General features: G+C 55.5%; 9 protein-coding genes across 9 annotated transcripts; 4 read left to right on the forward strand and 5 right to left on the reverse strand.

The window, feature by feature from the left end:
* Window positions 1–885: 885 nt before the first annotated feature.
* On the reverse strand, window positions 886–2,587 carry CONPUDRAFT_91947 (Bicupin oxalate decarboxylase oxidase; the record flags this gene model as incomplete). Its single annotated transcript, XM_007773405.1, has 8 exons — window positions 886–1,025; window positions 1,079–1,477; window positions 1,528–1,765; window positions 1,821–1,877; window positions 1,929–1,974; window positions 2,029–2,095; window positions 2,153–2,226; window positions 2,277–2,587. 8 exons carry the CDS (start codon window positions 2,585–2,587, stop codon window positions 886–888), a joined length of 1,332 nt encoding a protein of 443 aa, XP_007771595.1.
* A 2,065-nt stretch (window positions 2,588–4,652) lies between these two features.
* Window positions 4,653–5,229, forward strand: CONPUDRAFT_83935 (uncharacterized protein; the record flags this gene model as incomplete). The annotated part of the gene is made up of 2 exons (XM_007773406.1): window positions 4,653–5,071; window positions 5,117–5,229. A coding segment is annotated over exon 1 (279 nt), but the record flags the coding sequence as incomplete, so codon positions are not given.
* A 1,176-nt stretch (window positions 5,230–6,405) lies between these two features.
* CONPUDRAFT_156564 (uncharacterized protein) lies at window positions 6,406–9,190 on the forward strand (the record flags this gene model as incomplete). The annotated part of the gene is made up of 8 exons (XM_007773407.1): window positions 6,406–6,631; window positions 6,708–7,150; window positions 7,205–7,351; window positions 7,405–7,455; window positions 7,506–7,596; window positions 7,648–7,934; window positions 7,989–8,971; window positions 9,028–9,190. The coding sequence occupies 8 exons, from the start codon at window positions 6,406–6,408 to the stop codon at window positions 9,188–9,190; spliced, it is 2,391 nt and encodes a 796-aa protein (XP_007771597.1).
* A 2,752-nt stretch (window positions 9,191–11,942) lies between these two features.
* Window positions 11,943–12,491, forward strand: CONPUDRAFT_60304 (Rad52 22 double-strand break repair protein; the record flags this gene model as incomplete). Its single annotated transcript, XM_007772905.1, has 2 exons — window positions 11,943–12,299; window positions 12,354–12,491. The coding sequence occupies 2 exons, from the start codon at window positions 11,943–11,945 to the stop codon at window positions 12,489–12,491; spliced, it is 495 nt and encodes a 164-aa protein (XP_007771095.1).
* A 2,346-nt stretch (window positions 12,492–14,837) lies between these two features.
* CONPUDRAFT_108551 (MFS general substrate transporter) lies at window positions 14,838–17,863 on the reverse strand. Its single transcript, XM_007773408.1, has 13 exons — window positions 17,565–17,863; window positions 17,297–17,415; window positions 17,097–17,198; window positions 16,933–17,026; window positions 16,667–16,821; window positions 16,344–16,503; window positions 16,118–16,243; window positions 15,911–16,055; window positions 15,690–15,787; window positions 15,508–15,631; window positions 15,371–15,434; window positions 15,217–15,309; window positions 14,838–15,145 (listed from the first exon to the last, which is right to left on the reverse strand). The coding sequence occupies exons 1-13, from the start codon at window positions 17,797–17,799 to the stop codon at window positions 15,119–15,121; spliced, it is 1,542 nt and encodes a 513-aa protein (XP_007771598.1). The 5' UTR covers window positions 17,800–17,863; the 3' UTR covers window positions 14,838–15,118.
* An 805-nt stretch (window positions 17,864–18,668) lies between these two features.
* CONPUDRAFT_156567 (uncharacterized protein) lies at window positions 18,669–20,748 on the reverse strand (the record flags this gene model as incomplete). The annotated part of the gene is made up of 4 exons (XM_007773409.1): window positions 18,669–18,731; window positions 18,784–19,416; window positions 19,476–20,308; window positions 20,370–20,748. 4 exons carry the CDS (start codon window positions 20,746–20,748, stop codon window positions 18,669–18,671), a joined length of 1,908 nt encoding a protein of 635 aa, XP_007771599.1.
* A 97-nt stretch (window positions 20,749–20,845) lies between these two features.
* CONPUDRAFT_138796 (delta-sterol C-methyltransferase) lies at window positions 20,846–22,269 on the reverse strand. The gene is made up of 5 exons (XM_007773410.1): window positions 22,248–22,269; window positions 22,010–22,189; window positions 21,582–21,944; window positions 21,435–21,520; window positions 20,846–21,382 (listed from the first exon to the last, which is right to left on the reverse strand). Exons 2-5 carry the CDS (start codon window positions 22,164–22,166, stop codon window positions 20,927–20,929), a joined length of 1,062 nt encoding a protein of 353 aa, XP_007771600.1. The 5' UTR covers window positions 22,167–22,189; window positions 22,248–22,269; the 3' UTR covers window positions 20,846–20,926.
* Window positions 22,270–22,920: 651 nt separating this feature from the next.
* On the forward strand, window positions 22,921–23,834 carry CONPUDRAFT_167576 (uncharacterized protein). Its single transcript, XM_007773411.1, has 2 exons — window positions 22,921–23,553; window positions 23,627–23,834. Exons 1-2 carry the CDS (start codon window positions 22,990–22,992, stop codon window positions 23,699–23,701), a joined length of 639 nt encoding a protein of 212 aa, XP_007771601.1. The 5' UTR covers window positions 22,921–22,989; the 3' UTR covers window positions 23,702–23,834.
* An 84-nt stretch (window positions 23,835–23,918) lies between these two features.
* Window positions 23,919–24,767, reverse strand: CONPUDRAFT_156570 (uncharacterized protein; the record flags this gene model as incomplete). The annotated part of the gene is made up of 1 exon (XM_007773412.1): window positions 23,919–24,767. One exon carries the CDS (start codon window positions 24,765–24,767, stop codon window positions 23,919–23,921), a length of 849 nt encoding a protein of 282 aa, XP_007771602.1.
* Window positions 24,768–25,869: the final 1,102 nt, after the last annotated feature.

Genomic DNA, 25,869 nt, shown 5'->3' on the forward strand with positions numbered 1-25,869 from the left:
GGAGTTCTCGCGCTCGCAGACAGAAATGTGTTCTCACCCACGCCACGTTTTATTGTTATACCATGAGAGTGATTCGGAACCGACACTTTGGTGGCTATATTCTTACTCCGTGGTGGTGGGTGCCACCCCTGCTTCTTCGACGTCTTATCAACGGTCGTCGTGACGTCTCCTAGAGGTGTGTGGGTAAGTCGGGCCGGAATATTCAACGAGTACAATGTTGACATCTTATTATCCTCGATCTTCAACGTAACCGATGGTGCAACTATCCCGCACTCGAGAAGAGGCATAACGTCTATGGTCAAGCTGATGAACCATACTTCCCCAATCGATGTGAAAGCGTGCCCTCCTACCACGGAGTTACTGACTTTACTAGGCTAAAGCGAGTTGGTGCGTAGAATGTATACTAAACCTGAGCCCGATGGCCGCGAAGACGACGTTCGCATTCATCATGTCGATAAGAACTCGGTTCGAATAAGCGAGGACAAAGCATATTTCGCTTGGACAAGATAAAGCTGCCACGAGCTACCATCGCAAGCTTTCCATGCCACTCATTGATGTGGAGCGAAGCTTCTTCAGGTTAATCATAGTCAGCGATTACTTGCTCGGGTGGCGAATCGAATCTCGGTCGTAGGACAAAGGAACGAGCAACCCATCGGTTCACTGATTATTGAATGTATTGTTGAAGGCAAAAATAAATATCACATCCGTTGACTTCGTCTAAACGCGCCTTACTATGTAAATATTGTCCGTGAAAGAATTGTAATCATAACATCGTATTCGTAAGTCAGTCGAATTTAACATAATACCCGTGAGTAGATGGACCCAGAGCAACACCCTATTAGTCATACACACAAAGACTGGTCTTGCATTTATCACCCTCCCCATTTAGTTAGATGGACCGACCACTTCTTGCTTGACTTTCGACAGGCGTGAGATGGTTTCATCGTCGAGGCCAAGATGGGCTTTGACAAGCTCGGGAGGGGTAAGTGCCAGCCACTGGTTCAAGGACACGTCCTGGAAACGATCTATACGACCCGATCAGATCGCGAGGACGGCCAAGAGGAATTATGAAACATACCGCTCTTGAAGATTTCCAAAAACTTGAGTGTAGTGTTGCCGGTGTTCTCAATGTAGTGCCCATACGAGGGAGGGATGTAAGCGATATCACTGGGGTTGAAATCCATGGTGTTCGCCGTAGACGAGGAAGCATAAACAGTGATCCGAGCTTGGCCTTCGATGAAGTAGGTCCATTCGGGTTCGGTCGGATGCCAATGGAGCTCTCGCATGCCACCTACCTCGACTTCGACTTCGGCGGCAGCGATGGTAGTGGATGCGTTGAATGTGGTGGAGTCCACAACCTTGAAGGAGCCGCCGGAAGCCTTGGTTGAGTTAACCTTTGACAAGGCAAACGTGTAAGGAATAGGTGTGTCGTTAGGTACCACCAAGTCGCTCTCGAGGTTTTCTGGAGGAGGGGCGGCTAGATAGACATTAGCATGAAGCGATGAACTGACAGAGATGGGGACTTACAAGGGAAAATGTACAGCTCTTCGGCGGGGATGTGGTCGAAAGCGGAGATGTCTACCTGGAAATTCTTTGCGATGACTTCCTTGGGGACATGGGCGAGCCAGTCGGTGAGCAAGAATGTAGAGTCTTCGCTGAAGGAGCCGCTGTCGAAGATCAAGAGGAACTCTGCGCCATCGGTACCATTCAAGGCTTGGATGCTATGAGGGAAGCCTGCAGGGAAGTACCACAGGTCACCCGGTCCCTATTCATGGTTGGATGAGCGAGCGATCTAACGCACAGGCGCGAGTCATACGAACCACATCACCAATATAAGACCTTCCTTCTGGGTCGATAGTACCAACGCGAAGATTCCCCTATATCAGCGTTCAGAAGGTAATTCAAGTTGAGTACACATGCGAAAGTACCTTCAAGACGTAGGCCCATTCGGCGTCCACGTGCCAATGCATCTCACTAAAGGTAGCCTGTCAGTCTCAGAGAAAGTTACGGATGACAATAGAGACTGACCGGATGGCGCCTGGTTCTAGGCGCATGTCGACGCCAGCGATGGCAGTAGCTATGGGCATCTGATTTACTGACAATTCTCCCGAGTTAGCTATATGTTCAATCACGACGTGAATCGAGGGCTCACGGTTCTGCTGCCGGGCCCAACCGCCAGTCTGTAGACGATTGTGACTGAGAGAAAAAGGCCACTTGAACGCCGGACTGTTGTCGTGTTAGTATAGTGCCGAAACGTTGAAATAGAACTCGCTTACACGGCTCCTTCATCTGTAGTGGGCGGGGCAAGCGCGTCGGGGTTCATCAGGTCGAGAGCAACGTTCTGGGGCCCGATGACGGTGGAACCAAGGGAGCCACGCATAGGTTCGGGCTTGGTACTTCCTTCCAGGGTCTCAAGCGTAGTGACAACATCATCCGAGTTAGACCACAGAATGCCGTTTGGGTCATCACTGGCGTAGGGAACTGTCGGCGTACTCTCAGCAGCTGAGGAAGTAGCCGTGCCAGCGGGGGCAGCGATCACCTGCGAGGCAAGTAGGAGCACGGCGAGAAGTGAACGAAAAGATTTCATGGTCGCAAGAAGGGGAGCGAGTGGCGTTGGGCAGCTGGAGCTCGAATTGCTGCTGCTGGACCTTCGAGCTTTTGCCGGCCTAGCTTTATACTCGAGTGGTGGTTCATTTCGGCTCCGATCATGAGTACTACCTCATACGTGAAACCACACTACGCGTGCCCCTATTCCCTCCGGCAAACGGGGCGAGAAGCCACCGCGGAGCGATGGAGAAATCCCAAGACGGGCGTAAGGGATGGGTATCCACTTTGTCGCTGGTCTACGAAGGTTTTGCTGACCAACCCAACCCTGCAAACAACCTACAAACATACAAAGATTCCCGTGGCTTGAAGTGGGAATCGGGAGATCTAAGGGGAACTGGGACCGCCGATCGGTGGACTCAGAAGAGTACAGAGACCGTGTCTGCGTCGAGACATGGGGAATCTCAAATCGAAACTCGCCATTCGGCAGATGAAATCGGCGTGGACCCAAGTTTAGTCCCATCTAAATTTAGCGCGGTATCATGACTGAAGACGTAGTATCGTGACACCTCGCACATGCGTAGCGGGAGTATACGGGTTATCTTTTCAATGCACCATTTTCTAGCGCTCGACCTAGCCAGGACGCCTCAGGCGCCATGATGATACCAGCTTCGGGTAGAAAGCCGATGGCGCTGGTGCATCATTTTTGCGTCTGACAGGGCACGCTGTAAAATGCGCACACGAGGTCGGGCGAAGACGTCTTGCGATCGCTTAGGACGTTGGGCGCTATTAGGACACCTTCACCCTGATAAAAGTCCGGCATTGAGTTGGAGGTCAGCGGTCATTAACGAGCTCGACATGAATTTACCGCTTAACGTAGGGAATTATCGTCTTCGCAGAAGCCATGAGATCATGGCGCAGGTCCGCGCCTCCGTGTCCATCACGAGGACTAGAATAACAACGACTAGGAAGGGAACCAACGTGGACACCTGACTTGGGTATTCAGCGAAGCGCTGAATCCGTATCAATATCGTACCGGGAGGACGGAGTCATGAGCAGGCAGGGACGCATGGACCCCGTAACACGGAAGGGTACAGGAAAACATATGGTCGATTTTTTTTCCGCTTTTGGACGATGCATGTTCCGAATGACACAGCATGTTCTCAAGAGCAGGATCACAGCGACAAGCATGCCCTGAAAATTTTCAGCATCTGGCTGTGCCTGAGCAATGCGCCGCCTCAATGAACGCGCACCGCAATTGCTAAACATTAGTCCGTTCAGACCTTCTCACCCAGAGACACATATGGTGAGGGTATTTCAGCTTAGGTAGATAGCGACCACTTGACGTGATTGCTCAGAGTATGCAGCGATAGTTGCCAATAACAGCCACCAACCGCGAAGGGCACCGCCCAAAAGTTAGATGAACTTCTTCTGTGGGGCGTTTACGTTGAGTACACAACAATAGCAAGATCTAAAAAGTAAATCTATATCTCACTCGCCATGGATATGAAGCAATGTTGACAGATCTAAGAAATCTACCTGACCACCAAATCGATATTTGGCGGCGGTTGATAGGAGGCAGGTGAGAGCAGCGGCACGCTCATGTGGATACTTCCTTTGCTGAATCAAGCAGTTCAGGTACCTTGACCGAAAATGAAAAGATTCGGAGACATGACTTACGAACTCCGGCTGAACCCAACGGAGCTTGGGATTCAGATATATCATGTCCAAGTTGAGCGTTGGAGTGCCACCCATGTCGTATTTGAAATCTAGGGTCCAGCGGCCTTGATTGTGGACGCCACACATGAAGTACGGCTTGCTGATCATGAAGGCCGTCGGTAACTGCCCGGATTGCCGGGATCGTGTTGTTGATCCGATCCTGGCAGCCCGTCATCTTGATATAGAAGCCTCGGCCCGGCGTCAACGTGGGCGACGTCGTGTACCCGTGCGAGCGGAAATGGGAGCAGCAAACGAGGCAGCAGTTTAAAATAGCCTCTCACCCTGCACATTTATTTTTGAACGACCACAATGGGAGTACCTAGTGCCGTGACTTGAAGTAACAAAACTTGGCCATCTTCGTGCGCCTAGGATAAGATGATATCGATGCTCGAGGCACGATACGGTAAACAGTTGGTTTTAAATCATAAGTACCCCGTTACCATAGCTCCAATGGCGACGCGGAGATTACCTGAGCACAGGGAGACCGTCGTGTGTGTACTTCATCACCGCGGAACGTTAAAATTTGCGTATGTATGTCGTAGCGTTGCTGAGACAACATCTATGCAGTCCATCGCAGCACGATAAGCTCACGATTGGATGGCGAAGGCAAAACCCTCATCGTCATGTGGGATGTAGACTTCCTACGCGCGGCCTTCAGACCAATGGCAACACCGACTTTTTTCAGAACCAGCGTGCTCGAGCCGTGAAGCCGCGAATCATGAAGCCTTCGCAGGCGAGAAGCAAGACGTTGCGCCGCTCGCTTCGCAGGAACCAAGGCAATGCATCATGGCGCAAGGAAGATACTGAAGTACAAAAAAGTTAGTGAAACGATGGGTTCATCGAGGTCTCATACCAAAACAAGGGTACATCAACTGAGAACGAAGTGTGGGTATACACGGCTGTCTCCTACAGCCCCACCAGTGTTATCACCAGCCCAATAAGGATATCTGAAGTTAGTCAACCAACGGCTGTGAGGAATCAAGTGAGTGTGAGTTGTGCAGAGATAGATTCGACTGGCAAGCATGTGTCGGAAAGCATAATGACCGGAAGTCTGCTTCCAGTGAATTGGTGTGCGCACTATGAAGGAAGAAATCTCAAGCGATTATTCGGATTCACAACGAGCTCGGCATACGAAAAGGATTATCTTAGCTATGGTTTGTACGACTCCAGACTTGGCCAGGTCATCCCGAACCTGGACAACTTCAGGACGCCCTCGCTTGGGCGTACACCGGCGCCAGTGCCTGACCGATTCTCGCACTGTCGAAAAGTTTTGTCGAGATCATGAGAGCAAAGGTGACACCGAGGGCGTAGTGAAACCCGAGAACCTCACATGAAGCTACCGAACAAAGGGAAATTTGATGCTCTGTGGCCGACGCCGGTCGATCCAAGGGCGATGATGGGAACGACGGTGATCAGAACCGGAGCCTCGGTGTCTGCGATGTAGAGCATAGGGATGTCGGTCTAGGAGAGAGGCGGGTAAGGTAAGCTTCCTCCCCGGGCGTGGATGTATGCGCACATGCAGTCGCTCCTGGACATCCTTCTCAGGCCATAGACGGACGGATCAGATCAGCATGTGCGAGAGCATAACGGTGCTTACACTACGACGTCAGGCAGTGACACCCGAAGCAGGGAAGCCCCGGCAGCTTCGTGATCGAGGAGAACGTACCTGCGTATCACCACCGTCATGATCGACGTGTCCCAAGCTGAGTCGCAATGGCCTCAAGAGAAAGGCGTTTCCGCTGCTTTAGTAGGAGGGCGCCTAGGGAAACGTAAAGGGGATCAAGTCGGACATCCAGGGTATATATGCGCCTGAAAGTTTTTATGCGACGACTGCGACGACGTGCTCAGCGATTCTTGCTATCAACTGAGGTGTTGAGGTCCGTCGTCGACGTCGGCAACGGCGTTGGGCCACTCGGAACTGCTGACATCAGCCTTTTCCACGCCCTGGATTTTTCCAAAGCCATGCATGGCGTTTGGCTCGAGGCGTCCACTGCATCCTCGCGATCCTCGCGTCGACCAGATCTCCAGGTCATTGCAAGGTAAGCACTCTCTTATGCCACTTAGAAGATATGTAAGAAGTACCTTTGACATAAATGACGACCGATTGCTTTCATTATAGCATAGGCTCACTGGCTAATCGAGATGGCTTCCGGCTACGCTTCCCCTACCCCTCAAGAGAGCGAGGGTCCACAACTTCACCCCTACCTTCATGGGCCTCTCCTGTACATATCCAATCTCCCACCTTATGTCACCGACGAAAACCTCGCTGGAGCCTTCCAAGCTTGCGCACCTTTCCGGCCAAACATCCCCCGTGATGGCAGTACCCACCCGCTTGCGGGCACTATAGAGTTCAAATTCCTTGAAAAAGGTGCTTGTTGTTCCCAATCGACATGCTACAATAGCTTCAGGTCTCACCGATCCCGCTGACGCTGTTCCTGCTGCAGCCGAAAAGGCACTTGCCACGCTCCAATCTCGCCCCATCCCAGGCCTACAGCCCCCGGTGTTCTTGGTACTCTCCCCATACCCTCCAACGAACCCACCAACGCCCCTTCCCCCGCCGTCCGCGCAACCTCGCTTCGTCAAACAGCTCCCTCTTGGGTACACGGACTCGCAACTGTACGATCTCTTTCGCCCCTTTGGGGCCCTTTCATCAGCCCGCATCCAAAGTACCTTTGGGACGGTAAACGGCATCGTCGAATTCTGGAGAGAAGAGGATGCTCGTATTGCAGAGGAAGCAATGCACTGCGCCGACGTGGAAGGTCAGAACATCGCCGTGCAGATTTACCAGTCGCGTCGTGCGGCGGGCGGGCATGCACCAGAGTTCAACGCGCATGCGCCAACGTTTGTGCCCTCTGGGTCGGTCTTCCCTTATCCAAGCCCGAATCAGGTAACAGTCAATTCCTATCATGGATGTTAGTGATCTGAACGTAATGTTACTCAGTATTCGCCGTCTCGCGCTAGTCACTACCCACCCCGCAGCTCCGTCTTCGTGCATGGCCCCGGGCAGCAAGTTCAACTCGCACCCCCGTCAGGGCCTGGATCCAGTAGCCATAGCGGGCTCATTGATCCCTGTAACCTTTTCTGCAAGGTCCGTCGATCCTGTACCAACCCTAGGGAGACGTCGTTGACCATTCTACGTAGAATCTTGATCCTGAAATAGACTCGAATGGGCTGTTTACTCACTTCCGCCAGGTCAGTTTGATCGAGCTTGCTGATAGCCTTCGACTGATCTTTGCCCACAGTTCGGACAAATCGTCAGTGCTCGCGTGATGCGCAATGAGAATGGAGAGAGCCGTGGTTTTGGATTCGTCTCGTATCAAACTCCCGATCAAGGTGCGTCGATGCAACTTCGCTAGTCGCGCTGTGCTCATTAAACACAATCAGCCAACGCTGCCCTGAGTGCTATGAACGGCACGGTCATTGGTTCAAAGCAGCTTGTCGTCCGCCTGCACGAGCCTAAACAACTGCGGCAAGAGAAGCTTGCGCAGCGCTTTGGTCACAACGGCCACCCGAGGAGTGCCAGCGGTGCCACCAGTCCTACTGTCAGTGAGGGCGGGGACAGTTACCTCGGCTTCTCGAGTCCTCGACGGATACCTTCTGTTCTGGCGTCGCCCATCATTGGTCACGGCGACCGTGACCGGGGACGAAGGGGCTCGGGCAGTTACTATAACGTGAGTAGCTTACATTCAGTCGTCGTGTGATGTACTGACACGGGTGCATCTCAGGCTGCTCTCGCTGGTACGCTCGACATTCCCATGCGCTATGACGACCTGGCGGCACTTTCACCCGTTGTGCGCAAGGAGGTGCTCACTGGTGAGCTAAGCCGGCGTGTCAAGGCGCTGGACTCTGTTCCACCCACGGATGTGAGCTCAGTTGTAGAGGCACTTGTCTCTCTGTCCCTCTCGGATGTCGTTTCTGGCTTGCAAGATCCTGCCAAGTTCGCAGACCAGGTTGCTACAGCCAAGAATGGCACCAAGGGCGTGCTCGAAGCGCCATCACCTGCGAAGTCGACTTCCCCAGCAACGTCTCAGGACTCCCGCTTGCTCGATCCGAATGCGCTTGCGACGACTGCCTCCGCACCTGAGCATCCCTCAACGCCAGTTTCCGTTCCCGCTTCGACGCCACCGCGGACATCCTCACCGTCTGGTTCCGTCCCTCCATCCTCGGAAAAGGACCGTATGCTTGCAGCTATCTCGAGACTTGAGTCGTCACGCCAAGCCGATCTCACGGAGCTCCTGATGAGCTTGCCAAAGCGCGAGCGTGCATTGTGCTTGTTCAACAACGAGATCCTACGTTCAAAGCTTGCGGACGCTAAGGCTGTACTAGAGAGCGACGATGGCGACGACGTGCCAGCGCCGCCTACTCCTGCATCTGCACCTGCTGAGACGCCCGTCACGCCTGTGACCAAGAAGATCGCTCCGGCTGCAGATTCGCCGCACACGCCTGCGCTCTCCTCTCGCGGTCCGTCAGCGGCTCCGTCGCCTGTGCCTGCGACTCCCAGTTCTGTCGCTGGCACGTCGGAGCACACCATTGCGTCACTCGCCAGGATGCCCGCTGCTGACATCATTCGCCTCGCTAACTCCTCGAGCGCTAAGCTGCCCCATTTGCCCAAAGCGGATCCTCTGGTGGTGAAGGCGACGGACGAGTTCATAGATTCGCTCCAGAATAAACCCGTTCAGTCACAGAAGCAGCAACTTGGCGATAAACTGTACGTCGATATATTTACCCCACGCTGACTCGACGCTGACATCACTTCCTCAATAGCTGGCGCTCAATCAAGGCCTTTGGCATCAAGGGCGCGCCGAAGCTCACAATTTCTCTGTTGGATCAGGAGGATCTACGCTCCCTTGCACACCTCATGAACAGCTATCCCTCTGTGCTCAAGGAGAAGGCCCTCATTATTCAGGCGCAGAACGCTGGAAAGTAGATCAATGGTGATAGCGTTTTTTGCTTGACGGGCTTTTTAAGCGCGCCCGGGTGAAGTGATTGCCTGCAGGACGTGTGCGCCATGAGCGCATATGTATACCCCTCTCGTGTTTTGGTGGTCTTCAATAATGACATACGGTAATGTTACTGATCTCAGCCTCTCATTTACTCATAGTACCTAATTCTTCTCTTCGTGTTTCATATCTGCGTCTTCTGGATCACAACATATCTTTTTTCCGCTGTTCAGTGAAGACGACCTGAATTTAATCCTCGTCGATACTCGCCTCCTCGCTTTACATCCCCTCGTTCTCATCCCCCTCTTCCCTCTTCTCCATCGCACCGTTATCGCTGCTTTCCACACTCCTAGCATAGTCTTTCATTGAGAACGCCATCTTCCACATTCTTTAATCACTCATTGCCTCCTTCGTCGCGTCGGCATTTGTCGACCCCGCTTTGTCATTTTACGAGTTTTATGACACCCTGGTTTGGGCTCTTGATTACGCCCTCTACCAAACATTGCTACTCTTTTTACATGGAATAGGATTCACATTGTTGATCTGTGGTGTGTTTCACCTGATCTCACCCTTGCAGTTCCGTCACCGGATAAGACAACGCAGTGGTCGCTATACCAGCTGCTTGGAAAGTTGCAATGCAACGCAGTGGCACAGACCTTTCCGGGTCACGTCTTTCATCTGCGGGCGAAACCAGCGACTACAGCCTAACCTTACAGCGTGCGGAACCTAACCTATGACTTTCCAGCTGGTGATATTGCCTATTTTATTCATTGTCATATGATAGTATTTGGTGGAGTATCACGATGGATGGCACCGGCAACTTGATGGTCGAAAATGACGTCCATTGCCCGCTTGCGAGCGCCAAGCGGTGGCACGGAGTACCACAAGCGCTGACATTCTGATTGGGATTCAATACGAACTGGATATGTCAGGTTTGACGGAACTTTGTAGAAATAAGGCGTTAGGTCCGCATGCAATGAACGGAATCATCCAGATAGCACCGACGAATGACATTTTATGTCTGTCTATGTTCTATTGACGAGTTCGTCCGCCACGCTGATATTCGGTGAAACCTCCGGAGCTATCCCTAATGGATACGAGATACGCTAGGTTCCGTGACGATCTCAAAAGTTGTTTGCCACATATGTCAGGGAGAGCGCCAGCAGCTGTTTGAACGCTTGGAGGTCACCAGACGAGATGCGATAATGGCAGTGTATACAGCGGATCACCCTCGGCAATGTAAATAGGCGGCACATACGGTGGCTGCATCGTCGTGACCGGCGGCGCAGTCCGAGTAAAGCAAGAGGCGTTCGTGGCGCTCATGCACCATAAGCCATTACGTTGTGTGGGCGATAGGTCCCGCAAGGTTCCGCCGGTTCCCTGGCAGATCTAAATGAAAGGTCTTCGCATGGCGGTGACATGTTTCTCCGAGAACCAACGATCACCGGGAAGCTCTGCTTTGGGAGATTTCAGCGAAGTGTTCTGCAGAACGTTACCAAAACGAAGGGGTGATCGTACCTCTTGACCCACTTCGACGTTCTAAACAGAACGCTTGATGCACCGACGGAATCTAATTTTAGCTTCCGACTTCGAACGCCTCTGCGGCAGCGGTTAAGCATGCAACCCGACAAAGATGCTTGTCTCTGCCGAGATTTCAGCTGACTGGTGAGATTCGGTGTGTATTATTTTGGTTTGCCCCATTTTTGACTTCGCCGCTGCAGTATTATAAGCATGCCCTTGCTCGTCCTGTGCGTTGAGATCGAAACCTTCGAGAAAGGACGGCCAACCGTCTTGTCAGCATTGGTGTTTAAATAAAACGATTTTTATAGCGCTTCTTTGGACACAGATATATACAGTCGCATACATATTCTGAGTTGATATTTTAGCAACGTCTGACTTTGTCGGAAGCACTTACCGATCTGCCCGTGCTCGTTCAGTACACGTCAAAGGACCCCGGTCATTGCTAATATTCTGCCATAGTATGCCAAACCACCTCTCAAGAGGATCAAGCGGTGGCGCACATCAGGAGGTTAGTATAGAAAACACGGCGTTTGTTTGCGAGCAGCCACAGGAGACCATATGGCAAGAACGGTATTGGACTGTAATCCAATTCATCCGAAAGAGATGCCGAAAGCAACAGTAAAGATGGCGACTTGGATCTGTCTTTCCTCGCAGCTCTAGGAGAGCCACAATCAAATGTTGTGCTGGATAAGATGCAGTGCATCGCCGGATGCCCTACCTGATCATTGATGTGAGCAGTCAGCTGAACGGGGCAGCATGTGCACTGATCTTATTTCCTATCGTAGTCGTTGAGATATTTCTTGAGCATACACAGCCTATGATGTTTGTTCGCGGATTAATCACAGGTCAACGAGCAATTCAGCGTTTTGAACGAGTAAGACAAGAGTCAGACCGATTTCAGACGGACAACAAGTGACATCGCGTTCACGACACAACACGATCACATGATGTTTAAAACTCCGCCCCGCGCGCATACATTTCCACGACTCTTTCCTGTTTTTGCATGTACCCCTAAACTCCTGCATCGTCCTTTTCTTGATGGCTGGCGCTTTCAGCGGCCACCTGCTTAATTCTTGGGAGGCGGCGAGGAAACCAGCTCCATTCTCTCAGCAACCCTCAGACATCTCCATCAGTGGCCCCATGTCCTTTAATCCCTCCATGCACGGCCACACGCCATCGTTCGGAGGCGGAACAGCACCTCCGTCCTACTCCTTTTCGATGGACATATCTGAAGACACCGCGGTCAAGATTGCAACCCTGCAAGCGAAGCTGAACAAGAAACTTGGACCCGAGTTCATCTCTCAGCGTCCGGGTCCGTCGGGAGGCCCAAAGCTCACGTACGCCGAGGGGTGGAAGATCATCAACCTCACAAATGAGGTGTTCGGCTTCAACGGCTGGAGCTCGAACGTCGTGAGCATTACTACTGACTTCATCGACTACAACGAGGAGAGCCGTCGGTATAACGTTGGTGTAACGGCCATCGTCAGGGTGACGCTGCGAGATGGGGTGTTCCATGAGGACGTGGGTTGCGGGCTGCTGGAGAATTCGAAGACGAAGGGAGGGGCTCTGGATAAGGTGAGCACCTACATTCTCTGTTAATCATTATATGCAGACTTCTGTTCTCTTTAGTGTAAGAAGGAAGCTGTGACGGACGCGCTGAAGCGAACGTTGCGCAACTTCGGCAACTTGTTAGGGAACTGCCTTTACGATAAATCATACACCCAGGAAGTCGTGAAGATGAAGGTTCCAGCAGTGCGTATCTTCTAATATGGACCGTTGTACCTCCACGAACTCTTGTATGTAGGTGAAGTTTGACAAGTCGGACTTGTACCGGCGGCCTGAGTTCGAAGAGACCAAACCTTCTGTCCCTCAATCCGCACAGGCAGCTGCACCCCTGCCTCCTGCTAATGCCGCACCAGGAAAGGATAATGCATCTCATCCGAGCACCGTCAAGATCGAGCCTCAGTCCGACACGATACATCACTCCCGTCCATTTGGCCCCCTAGTACGCCAAGCAGATGCATCGAACAGACTGCCAAACGGTCCCTCGCGTGCACCACCTCCCGAAATCCGACCGCCTCCCATAGGTCGCGCACCGCAGACAAATGTGCCTCATACGCGTAACGGTGTCCAAAGCAACCACGCTCCACCAGCTCAGCAAGCCTCTACATCTAGAGCTCCTCCTGCGCCTGCGCCGGCACCTGTCCAACGTCAGGCTCCAGCGGAACCTGAACCAGAGGATGATCCTGACATCGACATTCCGACCGTTCTCGAAGAGTCTTTTGGTCTTGACTCCGATGAGGATGCGTTTTATGCGACGGTTGACCTAGGCGAAAACGACCTTGGACAGCCAATCGTGGCTGATGACGACGGTGGTCGACCGATTGACTTTGAGGAGGGGCTGCGACCCGATGACGAGAGTATGGAGAGTATGGACATGAGTACCAGCACTAACATACCTGCTCGGGCACCGGCAACAGTTGGGCAGCAGCGACCTGAAGTAAACGGCAATGGACGCAGTTCGGGCGCTCCAATGCGGTCCAATGGCGTCGCTGCCGGTAATGCTAACGCGAGCTTGAGCTCGAGCAGGAATGGAAGTGGCCAGACCAACCAAAATCTGAGTCGCCGGACGTCAACGTCCTCGATGGGCGGCAGCTTCAACTTTCCGCCTGGCATGGTCCGTTCTCTCTACCTAGGTCACCGATCATTCTGAACTTGATGGTGCTAACCCGCGCCGTCCAGACTGCAGCTGACTTCACTCGCTCGTCTCAACACAATATGCCGCCGCCGCCGCCGCCACAGGGCCAACATCACCAGCCGCCGAGCAACCTCAAGCGGAGCGCTGACACGATGCGGTGAGTCCCCCTCTGGTGTCCACCAACAGCCACTCTCCCTGCCAAGAGCAAGCTAAAGCTGACGAATGACCTCGGTGTGGCGTGTAGCGCGCCTCCTTCCGGGCAGCGCGGGCCCGGTCCCGGGATGGGACTCGTGAACCCGGCATCTTCTCGATCGAGCTATCAGCAGGCAGGTCAGGCTGCTCACACCTCGTCCAGTACAAGTGGCGCCATAGGTGGTGCTCTCACTGGTAGTGGTGCCCCGAGGCAGCCGCTGGGGGGCTTGGACGTGGACGAGGGCGGCGCGGTCAAGCGCATGAGGCGATGACTTGTTCGTGGCTTCCTGAGGTGGGGTTACCAGTGTTTCGTTTGCGTTTTGCTTTTCGATTCCACGCTCTCGTAATGTGCTTCGTCGTGCTGTGTCCCCGGTCGAGTTCCGGGTTACTCCCCTGCAATTTACTTCTACTTCGCCCGCAATCTTGTCTGTCTTTCCTTTCTCTCTAATCGCTACCATTTGCAACTCCCAATTCCAACACATACAGTTCATGGATCTTGCCTTACGCGGACTCAACCACCCAAAGCTGTTAAAACCCTTTTCTGGAGATTACCTTCCGCCATCTCTGCATCTCCGGCTGTCCTTCTCAGGTTCATACATATACACATGCTTCGCAACCGTATCTCGCCATCTCACCATCGCCTGGGGTGACCACATGCCTCACTTCCCCGAACGTCGAACTTCCGCGTCCTTCCATTGAACCTTCGCGACCACGACGTCACCACGGCCCCTCGCACACTTCATAGATGAATGCATGACCTGCGCATCGCCGCGCATGACCTATACTTGCACCCCTCGCTATTCTTGCCGCGCGCTATTTTTGCTACACCGCGAGCTCTTCGTTGGTTTTCATAGGACAACAGTCAAAGATAGCCCAGGCACCTGGTGCAGCGCCCCAATACGCGGCGCCTGTGTATATAAATGTATGATGCATGTTATGTTATATGAACCTTGAAGCTGGATCAGCCGCTGGGGGGCCAATCGCTCGACCGCCGGCCTCGCGTCCGCAGCATTCGAGCAGGCAGTGAGAGTTTTTGGATGCGTCCCTGCTTCCTTGCTTCTTGCCGAGTCTCGCTCTTGGTGTCAGGGCACAAGGTTTCAGCGCATGTGGGCACCTCTCCATGCTTCTCTTCTCTTCCTGCGCGCACTTCGCTCCTTCTCGTTCCCGTTCACGTCTGACATTGTGAGGACCGTCGCTAAGTATACACTGATGGCGAGCGCTATGTATTGACATGCAGGGCAGGTACGGTATACGTGTCTACGAAACACATCCGGAGAAGATCCAGAGGCCCATTTTGAGTATCAAGTCCTTTTGAGGGACGGCCGATGAACGCACGGCGGATAACCGCCGTGCAAGCAGAGCGGTATTTTTGTGGGGCCAGTGTGTCGAGTGACTACAGCCAGAGTGGAGAAAGAAAAAGAGGGTGCGCAGCGCGCTCAGTGATCGCCGTCGTGAATTCGTTATTGTCATTCGTGGTCGCCGTCGTGAAACTCGTCATGGCCGTTCATGGTATGTAGCGGAACTCAGGAGCCTGAAAGGGTGGTGGTGCCCCATGAATAACAAAGCACATATTGGGGAAGACGCGAGAAAGGCGTGACGCACCTTGTCAGCCAGTTCGGAGGTATCAACACGGGCATCTGGGTCGGGGATTCCATACATTTCGTTGCGTCTTTTGTTTTCAGTGCGGAAGGAGGTCTAGTGATGCGTGGCATCAGCATTGGCATCGTGCGAGAACGAGAGCATCAATACTACTTACGCTCAGGATGAAGGCGCACGCGGCGGCAACGAAGAGCAGTGCACCCGTGGTGGTGAACCCTCGGCTAAATTACCAACAATCAGCAAATATATCATAAAACGCGGCGAAAGAAAGTGCGGGAGAGGGAAAGCGCGTACACATAGTAAGGCCCTTCAGTGAGAGGATAGAGATGCGAGCCGAGCACCGCACCACACTGGCCGATAGCTCCGAAGAGTGGCACTCCAGCAGCGCGTTTAGATTCGGAGCCGAGGTTGTGCGTGACTGGCGGCGATGTCAGCTCTGACTGATAGGAGATATAAGACAGAGAAAACCAGCGTACACCACGCGATGACGAGCCCGATGCTCGTGTACGTCCCGCTCGTGATGCAGAACGTCGCGAGGTAGCGCACGGTGTTGTTTAGCGAGTTCAGGAGTAATCTGCAGGTGCATGCAACCGGGTTGACATTATGAACATAAATGCAACGGTGTGAATGCGCGGACGAGGACATTCGCCAGGTCAGAATATGCCCACTTTCAAGGATAACGACTGTATGCGCTCACATGTACCCAACCCCACCAAGCACACACGCCCCCGTCACGAGCGCCCCGCGCGTCTGCCACCGATCCGAGGCGGCAGAGCCGAGGATGAGCACTGCACCAGCACAGGCGTACGGCGGAACGGTCATCAGCTGCGCCTGAGCTTCCTCTGGTCAAAACCCCGTCAGCACAGGACCAAGCTCGACGAAAAGGCAGGGAGAAAGAACGCACGATGACCCATGGTCTCGATAATCGTCGGCAAAAACGCCGACGTGCTCGCGAGCGCCGCGTTCAGCCCAAAGTAGATGACGCCCGCGGTGTACACGCGCCAGTCGGTGAACGCGGCCACGACGTGTTCTGCGAAATGCGAGTCGAGTGTGCATGAGTTAGCAGCGAGCCGCAGCACGGTCTGAACGAAAAGTGCAAAAAAGAACAAAAAACAAAAAACTTGACGTACTGCGGTTGACGGTCTTGCCGCGATCCCCACTCGTCCCGCGGTCCATCCTCTCCATCGCCAGCTTGCGCTCGCCGTGCGTCAGAAACCGCCCCGCAGGCTCGTCCGGCCGCCCCGGCAGAAGCCAGAAGCACGCGAAGCCAAGGACGACCGTCGGGATGCCCTGTTACATGATATATATCGGACCGTCGCAGCGAGTGATGTGAGCTGTAGTTTTAGTAACGGGGTATGCGAAAGGGAGTGGAATTGTTCGAAAGATTCGAAGGAAGGACAGAACGAAGGAAGGAAGGAAAGAAAGAAAGAAGGGGGGGGAGAGGAAAACACACCTCGATGAAAAACAAAATCCGCCAATTCGACACGGGCGCATTGGGAAGGTGCTCGATCCCGTACGCGATGAGCCCGCTGAACGCGCCGGCGACGGCGGCGAAACCAAACCAGTACGCGACGCGCGTTGCGTATTCGGCTTTGGTGTACCAGAATGCTATACACACACAAATATACATGTATGCGCGATTTGTCAGATGGTGATGGAGATAGATGAAGGAATAAGAACAGGCAAAGAAAGCTGGTGCCAAACGAAACGAGAACGCACAGACGTAGAGAACGACAGCGGGCCCAAACGCCGCTTCGAAGACGCCCAGAGCGAGGCGGGCGACGAGAAGGCCGGAAAAGCTCTGGGCTGTGGACTGTACGCGCACCGGCATTGTCAAATTTCAATGCGCAGCAAACGGAAGAAAGGTGCGGGGATAGGCGCACCATCAGTGTCGAACACGTCCCCCACAAGATAGCTGAGAGCGAGATCCACAGGCGCGGGTCGTAGTACTTCGAGAACACCGTGCACGGCACCTGCAGTGCGATCTGTACACGTATCATGTCAGTTTGTCATCGGTCCAGGACTCCCTTCACATCGATTCTTCTCTTCGACAGGGGCAGTGTAAGGGGAACAGGGCACGCACGTAGGTGATGAAGAAGGAAGCGTACACCCAGTCGAATAGCTCGCCGGTCGGGTCGCCCCCGAGCACGTCTTCGGGGAGCCCCTGCAAACGCGCGTTGCCGAGGTTCGAGCGGTCGAGGTCTGGCGTTGCCCGTTCCCCAGAGATCGAGAGTCGACAGGAGAATTTCACGCCCGTATTAGGACACGAAAGACAATGAAAACAAGGCGAACAAAGGGCAAATCAGCTTCACGCACATCGGGCGACGCGCACATACGAAGGAATTACGCACAGGCGCACAGGTACAACAGACACGCCAGCGGCACAATGCGCCCATCCAGCTTCCGGACGAGCGCATTCTCCTCCTCGGCGGCCTCTGGGTTCTGCGTCTTCAAGCGACCACTACCACTACCACCACCACTACCGTCGCGGTCCGGATCATCACAACGGTTCGGAAGAAGCGCGGTGCGCTCGTCGATCTCCACGCGAGCTTCCTCGATGCTCGCTGCGCTTTCGTTGCCTGGCATGTCGTTCCTTGGCCGTGTTGTCCAGTCAACGAGGTAAAGTTACAGATGAGGAGTTTGACAGTGGATGGGGACGTGCAAGGACAGACAACAGAGGGAGATGAAAGCAGCTAGGCTCGCGCACACTGGTCGGGGTACCCGCACAGTCCTCGGCCGAAGTCACTAGTGATCAATGAAAACCTCCGTTCTGAATTGATGTGACTCATTGCAGTGGAACCTGGAGCACAGACCACAGAAGGCTGGAGCAAAGCTAGAGACTGGAGTCGAACGGCCCAATCGCACTGGACGCATATACAGATGAACAACGCAAAATGAACACACATGATCAGTCCAAGCTGGTGTTGCGTCCAGAGTTTCACTTCAACAGCTCCAACGGCCAACCGGTCCGATAGATCCCCAACCCCGGGATCCACGGCGCCAAACACCCACCAAACAACCTCAGGGGCTACCTTGCCTTTCCTGGACCGCCTTCGCTGAATCGCCGGGTGTCACGCGCTGATGCGCTGACGCCCCGAGGTTCTGTGACCTCGTCTTTGCGATTTTTAAAAGTTCAATGCGACTTAGGTGATCACGTCTGTCATCAAGCACTGAGTTAGTAGTTTGTCTGATCCACATAAGACTCTAGCGATGAGCAGATGGACATATGAGCAGAATTATAAACATTGAGCAAACTTGCTTTATACCCCTTCTCCAGAGGCATTGAAAGCAACAATACAGGAAAAGTACACTATGGACACGATACATTACAACATCATGGAGAACATCCAAATCACGAAGAAACCAGCAGACAGGAGTAGAAACTTTTGCATAAAAATAAACTCAAAGATGGGCGGAAAATCTGAACGGGGGAGGCAGAACAGAACCGACAGCAGTTACGAGATACGCTGCCCGTCGTCCATCCTCGCCAGATCTTCCTTTGCCGACAACAAAACCTCCTGAACAACCATTAGCCTCCAAAATCCCAAGGACACAAAAGAGAGAACGCACCGTAACAAGCGCCTGCCTCGCCTCGTCCCTAATCTCCTTCCACCGCCCCTCATACGTCCTCACCAGTCGCTCATACTCGTCCTTGCGCGCCGCCCCGCCCACGCGTATCAGCGCCCTCAACACACACATCCCCGCCACCCACTCCACCTCGTCTGCCTCCCACACCGCATCGCGCGCCATCATCTCCGAGAAACTCGACACTTGCTCGCTCACGCCCGTCCCCACACCACCCACCCCGACGCTGGAAGCCGATCCCGCCGTGCCGCTGCCGCCGCCGACGACACCCAGCGCACCCCCGATGCTCCCGTTCATCGCGCCCCCAAGACTGCTGCTCCCCATCGCCCCGCCCACACCCACGCCCACGCCCACGCCCACACCCATCCCCCCATGCATCCCCCCATGCATCCCGCCCGCATCGTACCCGCCCACCATCCCCCCGCCCGCCGCTCCCGTCCCCCCAGGCGTCGACCCCCCGTACCCACCACCCGAACCCGCGTTACTATTCCCCGTCCCCGAGCCGATCCCCTGCGGCGCGGGAACGACGACGATCCCAACTTCGAGCGCAGCACCGTGCACCTGCGCCCACACGATATAATCCTTCCTGCGCTGCCGGTCCGCCGCTATCCGCTCCATCTCGTCCGACATGTCGATGTCGATGCTGTCCATGCCCCCGCCCCGCCCCCGCCGCCGACATTGCCAACGCCAACGCCGACACCGTGCGAACCTCGCGACGAAGTCGAGGTGGCGTTGTGCGTAGGGAAGCCGGGCGGGCGCCACACGCTCGCGGTGCGCAGCGCCATCGAGAGCGCACGTGCGCCGGCCGCGGGGCCGTGTACGCCCGCGTGCGCGACGTTCGGCGGGAAAAACGCGCACGCGTCGGCGTACCGCCGGAGCAGCGCGTGCAGGTTCGACGACGACGTCGTGCCGCCCGACGCGCCGCCGCCATGTCGCTGGGAATGAGCGTGTCCGTGCCCGTGACCATGGCTGCTATGGTGGGACCCGCCCCCGGCGCCAGCGAGAATGGCGGTGGCAGCGTCGAACAGCGCCTGCACGACGGGCGCGAGCGGTGTCGCGGGCGCGGCGGACGGGTGGGATAGCGCGTATTGCTGGATGAGCTGGGAGAGCGTCCCGGCGTCGATAGAGGACGACGCGAGGAACGCGTCGCGCAGGGGCGGTGTGGGGCTGCCCATCGAGCCGACGCCGAGCGAGAGCGCGGACGGGCCGGGCGAGGGGACGCTGAGCGCGGAGTGCGTTTGGAACGGGTAGTGGTACTGCGATTGCTGTTGCTGCTGTTGCTGCTGCTGCTGGCCGTGTTGATGCTGCTGTTGCTGCGTATGCCCGTGCTGCTGATGCTGTCCGTGCTGCTGCTGCCCACCATGCTGCTGCTGCTGCTGCTGGCCAGCAGACGGACCAGCCTGCGACGCAGGCGAGTCGTGCTGCTGCGTCTGGTCATGGTACGACACGGCGCTCGACAAGTTCGGGCTCCACGTCAACCCACTGTGCGTCGCCGCCGGACTCCCGCTCACTATACGCCCATTCAGCCGCAGCCCACACCCTCAAAGCCCAAAACGCAAAACAAGACGCACTCTTATCCATCCCCCCAACGCCCTTCGTCCCCGTCCCCGTCCCCGCGCCCTTCCCCCTGGTCCTCCCCTCCATCTTGCGCCTCGCCCTCCCCACCGTATTCTTATACCAATTATATATCTGCTCCCTAAACCTCGGCTCCGCCTCCTCCGTCCCGCGCAAATCATCAGGCATCCCAAACGTCATCAGAAACTCGTCCGCGCGCTCGAGGGCGAACTTCTTCGCATCGCCACGGACGGCGCCGCGTGTGCGGGACTCGAAGCCCTGTACGTGGCCGCGGAGGAAGTTGAGCTGGTCGTCCGTGTACGCCTTGGGCAACCTGGGTTTCGATCCCCCAGCGGAGGATACAGCGGCGGAGGAGCGCGGATCGCCCCCCGACATGTCTGCGGTCGGGTATCGGGTTGAGTGCAGAGATTTCGACTGCTGTGATCTGGGGATCGGAAAACTGTCGGGTTCACCCTCAGATCTCGGCTTCTTCCGATGTCCGTGACCTCATAATCCCATGTATATTCAGTGTCTAAGATATTACTAGCAATAGGGTATAATACTCTCCTCTCTCCTAGTTGGCAGGCTTGCGGCACACACACAGGTACATCGGCGTGAACAACTTCGTCTGCCCACCGCGCACAAGCGCATCCGCCGCAACCTTGAGCGACTCGCCCACCTCATACGTCCCCTTGGGCACCATCCCCACCATCTCCATCACCCGGATCGCCGTGTGCGACACCAGCTTCCCCGACCAGCTCATCCGCCACACCGTAAAGTAGTCCCACGCCGTCTGCGCCTTCCAGATGTCGCCCTCCAGCGGGTAGTACCACCGCACCTCGTCCGGCCGGTCCGCCAGGTCCTCCTCGTGCTCGATCGTGAACCCGACCTTCTTCAGCGCCTCGCGCGCGTTGCTGATCGGCCGCATCTCGGGGATCCCGTTGCCCAGCTCGATCCCGTGAGCGAGCGCCTTGTGCGACGGGATGGACGGGTCCCATTCGTCGGTCATCACCCATTCGTAGACGCCGAACTGTAAAAGAGCTGTGAGTTGATGAGCGATAAGGTTGGGAGAGCGAACGTACGACTCCTCCGGGCTTGAGAACCTTCATGATCTCACCATAGACACCCTCGAACGAGGGCGCGTGGACGGTAGCCTCGATCGCATAAACTAGGCACCCATATCAGATACTTCATTCATTCGCATAAAACAAAACCAACAAAACACCCACCAGCATCAAACGAGTTCGGCCCAAACTGCTCGCTCAGCTTCATAAAGTCCCCCTTCACAAAGTCGACCTGGTGCGCAAGCCCCGCCTGCTTCGTGTACTTGCGCGCGCGCTGCAGCTGAAAGTCATTGTTGTTCAAGCCTGTGACATGCGCGTCCGAGAAGCGCGCAATCGCGCGCGCGGGGCCGCCGACACCGCACCCGACGTCGAGCACGCGCATGCCGGGGCGCAGCACCATCTGCGAGGCGAGGTAGTGCTCGTGCCGCGCGAGCGAGGCCGCGAAGGCCTCGCCCTTGAAGAACCGCGAGAAGTGGAACGAGTCTGCCCAGCCGTACTCGTACAGCTCTGTCGCGCCGTCGTAGTAGCCTGTACACAGTAGAGAGGGCGTGCGTGAGTAGAGGCGACGTGTGGGGGAGGGGAGGGGGGCGTACCGTTGATGACGTCCGTGTAGGAGTCGAGACGGGCCTGGTTGTCGGCCTCGGACTCCTTGCTGACGTCCTTTTGCCAGAACTTGGTGTAGTTCTCGACGCGACTCTCCTGACGACCGTCGGCGTAGTGGTTCGGTGCGGTGACAGTTCCGTTCGACATCTTCAGAAAACGAGGGGAAAGGTCTAAAGACGAGATATATCAGCGCTGGCTGCCTACAAAGGACCAGAAACACAGACTCACAAGAGAGGGGCGAAAGAGGGACAGTGGGAGGAAGAGGAGAAGGTCAAAGGAAAACCCGCTTTATAAAAAAGCAACAAAGAATTCAGAATCAGCTCATTTGCTAAAAATCCCGACCATGACCTGACATTTCCTTTCTCGGCGCGGCCGGATATATGCGTCCGCGGGAACTTTGGGTCGTGCGCTGGGATTGGCTGGCTTATGCGTGCCGTCGGGTGGCGCGCGACCTTGAATCAATTCAATTTTGCTTGCTTGAAGGGCCATGCAGGTGCGCGGGATTCTTGTGCAAGATTCGACAGAACCTACTACTCCCTGACCGCCACAGGTTTTCTTCAAGAGTGGCTCGAAATGTTGAGCCCGGAATACTTGTGGAATTCTATCGCACAAATTCAGTTACGGACTCGAATCGAACGACATCATGTACAGCTGATACGGAGGCAAATGGAGAAACCAACAAGGCACCGGTCGAATATCGTTCGATATTCCATGCAACCAACGACGTCTTGTAAGGTTCGATTCGATTCTGAGGTCACCTCAGATCGACCTTTAAGGTTGCTTTAAGGTGTTCTGTGTAAAAGGGGGGTATCCGGGCCGGCTTGGCGCCGCGAGCCACACGTGACACTACTTCCTCCGCGCAATATTCTCTGGCCAACCTCCGCTTCGCAGTCACTGTCAAGTTTGCACCTCGCAGCCCCGAGCTCGAGCATCCTCCACCCCACCCTCCCCACCAAACAAAGGCCCCACAATGCCCACCCCCGCCATCCAAGCCGTCAAATCCTTCCGCCTCAAATCCCTCAGCGCCGCACGCCTCCTCAGACCCGCGGCACAGCACGCGCTCTCCCAGCCCGGCGCCGCCCCGCGCGCGGTGCCGAACCCGTTCATCCCGCGCCTGAACCCCAACACGGGCAGATGGGCGCCGCCCAAGGTCTCGCTGCGCCAGCAGGCGGACCTCGTCAAGCGCGCGCGCGCGAGCGGGACGGTGGGGCTGCTTCCGCCTGGGCCGAAGCTGTCGGTTGCGGAGTGGACGCGGGCGCAGGCTGCCGCTCAAGCATCTATTGCGCCGACAGGGGAGACGGTAGAGGAAGTGAAGAAGAAGAAGGAGAAAGGCCCGAACTGGACGGTGCCCGTGGCGTGGACGGGCGACGTCAAGGAGCGCGCGGTCGCGGGCGCGGATATCGGGTATAGGCTGTATGCGGGCCGCAAGCGCATGTTCAAGGGGCACAAGTGGGAGCGCGTCGCGGACGCGCGGAAGAAGAAGCGCGCGGAGGCGATGGCCAAGATGGCAAGGCGCGTCGAGGCGTACAAGAAGGTGCGCTGCTTTGGCTTTTCGTTTATGGCGAAAAGAAAACCTTTTTGGCTGACCGACTGGTTGTTTTGTGCAGTTCTACCAGAACAGACGGCCACGCCCGCTCGAGCCGCCTCGGGCGTCGGCGAAGGCGGCCAAGTTGCCGTTCTAGACGATACGTATCGTTGCAGCCGTCATACGTTCTCGTCACATATGAACATGTCTTCATTTGTGGTATTGCTATCCCATAACATAGAGCTAATAACGACCCAATGCTCAGTCCAATGCACCATCACCATTCCCCCGTCCTTGTCCTTCGATGACTAACAACTATCCGCTCCATGCCTATAGTCCATCACTATCCACTACTGGCCAAACTCCCCGCTCCCCTATTTTCGACGAGCCACAATCGGAACAACACGCGGCTCCGCGCGCTCATACGTCCTCGTCATCGAAGTATACACAGGCCCATCCGGCCCATCACGCCGCTCGCGCACCGTCATCCTGCGCTTCGTCTCAACCCACTCCTCCGCGCCCTGCGCGCGCTGTGGATAATGTTCCGCCCACGTTTTCTGAGTACCATGGGCAGAGCCGAGCTCCGACGGCGCAGTGTGGTGCGAAGTTGCAGCGCTCAGCTGCTGAGAGCCTACCCAGCGCGCTGTTCTGTCGTCGTGGTGATACGCATACGGAGGCTGGCGGGCGGGCGCGGCGGGTTGTGGCTGGCTTGTGTAGCTCTGCCCAGACACGGATCCCGCGCGGAGAGGGCGGAATGGGTGGTTCCGATTCTGAGCCTGTGTTGGAGAGCGCACCGGCGGCGCTTGAGCGCTGTACGTGTAGGATCCAGCGTACGACGGCGAAGCATGATACGTTTGTGCAGAGATGCCGCCGCCGCCAACGCTTGCTGGCTTGTGGGCGCTGGCGCTGCGCCGGGAGCTGGTGTGCGAGCTGGCGACGTGCGACGGTACGGCTGATGCCGGGCGAGTCCCCCTTGAGTTCGTGCTCGCTCTGAGAGATGCCTCGTGTGCTCGCTGGGAGGACGCAGCGTGCACCGAGGATGCGTGGCCGGCGCTGCTGGGGGTGTCGCTTCCCGTGTACCTGGACTTGTGCTTGCGTCCCGTCTGTTCTCCATGCGGGGCGGGGATTACGACGATGGGAGGCGTTGGCTGAGTATGAGTTTGAGTATGAGCTTGAGCTTGAGACGGGCTGCTGCCTTTGCGAGATAGCGATGGGAAAAGCATGGTCAAATTTTCCTAGTCCTTGTGATGGCGATCTTGCGGGAAGCGTGGAGTTGTAAATGAGAAGCTACGAGTGAGTATGAAGCTCATGTTGACCGCTCCGTCCGTTTATATGGTCTCTGACTCCCTGATGTGGCAAACCAGCCAGTGTGGCGTCAAGCACATTGTCGTACCAGCAAATACTGGAGACAACACTGTAAGATGCTGTGGTGTTGAATATAGCGGTGACACAGGCTGCGCCGACCTATTCGAAGTTGCCACCAAGCTGAGCGCACGGAGGTGTCAACAATTTTAGACGCCGTTTACGTTAGTGGGTTCGTTGCATTGATCCCGAAGGGTCTATCCCATGTCACAGAAATGTTATGGCTCTACGATCGTGATTTTACCTCTGGAACTACAGAGCCTGCCTGCCCACAGGAGACTAGCTTCGCGGGAAAGGGGGAGGACGCCACAACCCACGACACCAACCATGTCAAGGCTGTGACTCGGCGCGAAAACCAAGTTAGCCGTACGCTACAATGTCATTCTTGATTATGGAATAACAAACATTTATACATCACAATGAGCTGCCACCACTACTAGGCAGGCGACGAACGAGGTAATTGTTCTAAGCAACGATAAACCTTTGGCTACCTTCTACAGCTACGACTCCGTCTCGAAGACTGTCTAGGGACAACCCTCGGCTCAGATTGCTCGGGTACAGCCACAGGCCTCATCCTACGTTCTGCAGTATGAGCTTGGCTGCCAACATGCTTCCACCAGGGCTCATGCGAGTACTCCTGGACCGGCTCATAGCGCGGGCTATGGCCACTCGGAGCCGGCCTAATATTAGGTGCAGCAGCGAGAAAACGAGCACTGCTGCTTGGAGACGGGTACCCCGTTTCGTCAACAGCGCTTTTGGTGACTTGAGCGAGAGACGCCGAACGAGTGCTTGTGGGAAGGAGAAACCCATCGCGGTATCGGACGACGCCGTAGCGGTCCACGGAGCGCCCCCTGTGTGCGGAGAAGTGGGCCTCTGGCTCCGGGTCGTCGGGACGCCGATGCTCGAGTGAAGGTGTGCTCTTGGGTGTGCTACGTATTTCTGTGGCTGGTTGTCTGTTATTAG

This window comes from Coniophora puteana, assembly GCF_000271625.1.
Source record: "Coniophora puteana RWD-64-598 SS2 unplaced genomic scaffold CONPUscaffold_10, whole genome shotgun sequence".
NCBI lineage: Eukaryota > Fungi > Basidiomycota > Agaricomycetes > Boletales > Coniophoraceae > Coniophora > Coniophora puteana.